Source organism: Otolemur garnettii, unplaced genomic scaffold (assembly GCF_000181295.1).
Source record: "Otolemur garnettii isolate 467f Iridium unplaced genomic scaffold, OtoGar3 scaffold00011, whole genome shotgun sequence".
NCBI classification, from domain to species: domain Eukaryota; kingdom Metazoa; phylum Chordata; class Mammalia; order Primates; family Galagidae; genus Otolemur; species Otolemur garnettii.
The window spans coordinates 23,231,762-23,236,850 of record NW_003852406.1 but is presented as its reverse complement, the minus strand read 5'-3'; the positions used below and the strand labels follow the sequence as shown (position 1 = coordinate 23,236,850).

The 5,089-nt window shown below is 35.4% G+C and overlaps 1 protein-coding gene across 3 annotated transcripts in view; it reads right to left on the bottom strand.

Annotated features, from left to right (window-relative positions):
- Positions 1-5,089, bottom strand: part of LRRC49 (leucine rich repeat containing 49) — a 127,980-nt gene that overhangs the window by 114,513 nt on the left and 8,378 nt on the right. The window contains exons 4-5 of one of the 3 annotated variants that reach the window (XM_003784475.1): positions 4,772-4,860; positions 2,497-2,599 (exon numbers count right to left, since the gene is read on the bottom strand). In XM_003784475.1, coding sequence (XP_003784523.1) covers positions 2,497-2,599; positions 4,772-4,832 — 164 coding nt within the window. In that variant the 5' untranslated portion in view covers positions 4,833-4,860. Of the gene's footprint in view, positions 1-2,496; positions 2,600-2,940; positions 3,139-4,771; positions 4,861-5,089 lie in introns of all 3 variants that reach the window. The other 2 variants (XM_003784476.2, XM_003784474.2) reach the window with 2 other exon arrangements.

Genomic DNA, 5,089 nt, shown 5'->3' with positions numbered 1-5,089 from the left:
TTAGGGAGGTTTATAAGAGATTTCAGGAAAAATCAAGTTACTATAAGTTTTAATGAAAATAAACCAGAGTGTCACAAGCATAAATGAAAAGAACCATCCTTACAAAGAAAAGAAAAGAATAATTCCCAGAAAAAAAAGTTAAAGGTTTACAAAGATATGATGTTTAAAAATACTGATGCTGAAGAAATTGGTTTAAAATAAGAGGGAAAGTAAAAAATATTAGGCAACAGTTTAACTTTTTAATATGTGGTTAATATTTATAAGATATTTTATGCATTGCTATTCTACCAGAGTTGGTACTTCTGGTTTATAAATTGCAAATTAATAAATTGTAAGTATTCTAGTTTAAATTTATATCTCTGTACAACTTTGCAAAAAAACTTAAATTATATCATTTTTCTTGCTTCAGTCTTTCTCTAGTTTTCACAGTTAAAGTTACTGATACCCCGAACTCCTATTTCATCCAGTTCTTCAGTCAATCATCTGAGAAAAGAAAATAAATAACTCTCATCTCCCTCTGATATAAGCTACTTTAGTTAGCTTAAAACGAGGTCACTTTCTCAGACTCCAAACATAGTGGCTAAATCCCAACTCCAAGGCTCACTCGTATATCCTTTAACCCCAGCAATCCCTGTCACTCCACCAAAACAAGCAAGTAAACATACAGTGCCAGTGCCCTCCAGGAGAGTTGGTCATGGCTATAAAACTCTTGAGTTGTCACATCTCCTACCCTATTACTGACACATCTATCGGACTATGTTTTTCTTCTGTGTTTCCTTCTGGGTGCTGATCAGCTATCTTCTTAATATTCCAGGCCTACCTTACCTCCCAGAACAGCCAGAGCCTAGCTCCTCCAAATATTTCTTCTCAGGGCTGGATTCTACTTTTGACCCCTCAGTCTCTCGGCTAAGAAGCTGCATAGAATGATAGATCTGCCTTTGGAACCTGCTGTCTTTACCCAGTGGCTCTCAAATAATAATTCCTAAGTTGGTTCTTTGCTGCTAGCACACCTTTCTTGATGCACATCCTGGTTCTGGTCAAACTATACCTAATCTTATGAAATCTTTGTGATTCTATCATTTCACAACCACAAGCAGAATCAGTTCCTTTGGTCCTGACTTTCTTGATAACGAAGTTTTCATCTGATCAAAATTTGCTTCTCCACTCTAGACGCCCAAGCTACCAAGTATCCACCTTCATACTTGCCTGAGTGACCACAAGCTGGAAGTATCTGACTTGTTACGTCACAGTCTTACTAATACTAGCTTCTGTTAATATCAAGCAACATTAAACTGGAAGGCTAAGATACTGTTCTTGACCAAGCTTTTAAAGACCAAGAAAAAAATTACTAAAACAATCCTTCAAAGCATCAAAATGATATCATGAAAGTTATAAATATTAACTAGCATCATAATCTCCAAAACCACTAATACTACACAGATGTCATGAGAGATGCTGCTATTTGCCTACAAAACAACATGTTAGACTCTCCAGAGATGTTCTTCCTAACTATAAACACACAAGGTCTACTACCATTTGTTGCTAGGTTCATACTGCTAAGCTAAAGATACACACAGCTGGGATGTTTTCTTTGCTGGTTACACCACCGGGGTAAAGGTTGGGGTCTTTCATCCAACACTACATTGTGGATATCTTCCTAGATATAAAAATAGGGATCAAGTCCTAAATATATTCACTTATTTAAAATTTTTTTTTGTCAAGAATCTCTTTTGTGCCACATTCTGTTATAGGTGCCAAGAATGCAGAACCGAACAAGAGTTCCTGCTTGTGGAACTTGTATTCTAGTAGAAGATAAACATGATAAGCAAATAGTTAAAAGGTTATAGGTTAATAAATGTTAATGAGAAAATAAAGCAGGGAAGGGACCTGGGACTATCAGTGAAAGGGGCTATAATGTTGGAGAGGGTGGCCAGAGAACATCATCTCTGAGATGATGACATCTGAGCAAAGACCTGAAGAAAGTAAGGGGTGAGTCTACAGATATGAGAAGGAACAGAATTCCAGGCAGAGGAAACAACAAGTACAAAATTCCTAAAGGATAAGCATGCAAGGTGTGCTTAAGGAACAGCAAGGAGGCAAGTGTGGTTGAAGCACAGTGAGTGAATGAGAGCATGTGAAGAGATGAGGCCAGTAAGGTAACAGGGAATTAGAATGGATAGGGCCCAGCAAGCCTGTGTGATTATATTGCAAAGTTTTTTCTATCCTAAATCCATTTTTATCAATGTCATATTTTAGAATTGTCTATAGTAGTCTTTTAAAATATAGTCTATCTCTTTTATACTATATAGATATAAAATTCCTTTACCATACCTCTGGAAGGATAGAAAAATTAGTAAGAAGTGACTATATTTTGGTAGCAAAAATAGATAGCTCAGGAACAGGAGGAGGGAAGGATACTTCTGTATCTTTCAAATCTTGTACACGTATTATGTCTATGTATTACCTGGTCAAAAAAATAAAATAAATTGTCCTCACCTTTCTAGGGTCAACCTGTCTGAGTAAAGAATTTTCTCTTCAGAAGAACGTTGGAGAATAGGAAATGATGGCATTGATGAGGTCACCAAATTAATATGATCACCTATTAAAAATGATATACAAATTACTTGATTAAGAAAAACCTTTTGAAATCTTGAAATTAAAGTCACCTTACATTTGGAGGACTTTGGCACCTATAAATATCTTATCTAGAAAGTTTCCAAAACTCTCTACATTTGAAGTTATTTACTAAATTTGCATTTGTTTCCTTCCTCCTTTAGCTTAAACTATATGTTCTGTGAGAACCAAATAATATTTCCCCTGCCTTAGAGACTAGTTGAAAGTACTGAACACTACTCTAGGGCTATTCTCAACCCTCTGTAATCCTGACTGTTGGTACTAAATTTTAACTTTCTTACAACTGAGATGATAGTCCCTCATTACCAGATACATTTGGGCCAGCACTATGACAGCCCTGCCGGATTCTGGACTTTGAAGGTGTCTGAATGGAAGAATCTCCAAATGCGGATAAAGAGCTCGTGGCAGTTTTCATTTCCAGCCCATATAGTTCTGTCACATTTGTTGTGGATGAGATGCATGATGATTTACTACGAGGCGAAGGACTTATTACTCTTCCATCTCCTTCAAAATATCAAAAAGTTTATCAAAAAGCTACACAATACATGATTTTATTATAGAAAATACACAAAAAGTAGTCTGGGATAGCAGATGTAAACTTTGCATCATCACCTTTTCTTTGTATGTACAGCTACTATTGAGGATGACCAATATGGGTATGAATGAATCCAATATACTTATAATTAGCGTCCACAGGGCACATGACACCCGTATGAGGGTTATAAGCTGTTAGATGGTTTTCCTGCTATTAAGTAGCTTTAAATCTAGCAGGCAAACCCATATAAAATTAATAAACTAAACAGAACAAAATGAAGAATAAAAAAGAATGCCTATGTATATATTTGCATATAAGCATATCTGGTTACTTATCATTGATGGGTTTGGAAGAAGGTGGAGATTAAGGTATATTCTAAAGAACCAGAAGAATGAATGTAGAATGGCCATGAAGAAAGGTCAAGAAGTTCTAGAAACAAGGTAATATTTGAGCAATGAGTCAAAGGTGACAGTTGGAATACCAGGGGAAATGTACCATATTTTCCTTTATAATGAGAAAATCTAAAAGCATCAGTTGATGTTGAGTGCTCTGAGGGAGCAATAAGAACCCAAGGTTGCCACAAAATTCTGCTGCTTAAACTAACAAATAAACTGAAAAGATGATAACCAAATTTAGAAAGCTAATATACTCTTTGGGAGGCCATCAGACAATACGATGACAACTTAAAATCAAGTTCCATTCAAATCATATTTAAAAAGTAAAGCAATGGCATTTGCTGGCTTCTTCAGGACTGCAAGGCATAAACCACAGTATTTCACACCTAGTTTCTTGAACAAAACAATCAGTGCACACTGAATAAATATCATGAAATATCAAGGCAATAATGATGCTCTAGAATATAACCATTCAGAATTGACATCACGTCCACCAATCTTAAGACATGACCACCTGCTGGCAGGATACCCTGGCAACTGTCATTTAACTATTCATTAAAATGATTTGGAAGTCAAATTGACATGGTTAAAATAAATAAATAAACACACAAAGGACTAATGGCAGTCTAAGAATTGACTGATTAAATCGGTCAGCTAAGGAAGAAAAGGTAAAACTCCAAACAATAGATAACCTGGATTTCTCTTACTAGCATTAGAGTTTGTTTGTTTTTATTATTTTGTTAAGGCTTCAAGCCAATCTTCAATTTAAGAGGTAGATTTAAACTTTATAAGACTTGGAACATAGAAACAATAATGAAAGAATAAATTTCATTTACACTCAGCGAATAAAGGAATTTTATCCTCATACTTTTCAGCTCTTATTTTACACAGAAGTCATAATCACTATAAGCCTGATGAATTTACTATCAGTGTGATATATATGCAGCTTATAATAAATACCAAAACGATAAGAATGATTAGGTAGAAAGGCCTTGAAATCCACAAACGAGATCCTCTAAATGACTAGGAACCAGGACATCTCTGGTTAAAATATCCACATATGTGTGTGAGATATCCACATACATGTGTGAGATATCTACATATATGTGTGAGTATATAAACACCCAACATATAAACTATATCACTATGTGGCAAAATTATAATTGAAGTACTTCCTCTGTTATTATTTCTTATATCACTAATTTACAGCATATGCAGCTCTTGTCTTCCCAATTAAATTTATAATTTCCTTGAGGGATGGAACTCATTTTACATGGTTTAAATTCTTGGTAGAATCTAAATTCAGTAGGCAATCGGATCAATTGTTTTTCCCAGTTTTCTAAGACTTAATTGGAAAACTACTTTGTGTGTGCTATTTCTGTGAAAAAATAAAAGAAATTCTTGCATTTTAGCACAAAAATGCTGAATGGGGCTAGGCGCATATAGCTCACCCGGCTAAGGCGCCAGCCACATACACCTAAGGTGGCAGGTTCAAATCCCCAGCCCGGACCCGCCAAACAACAAT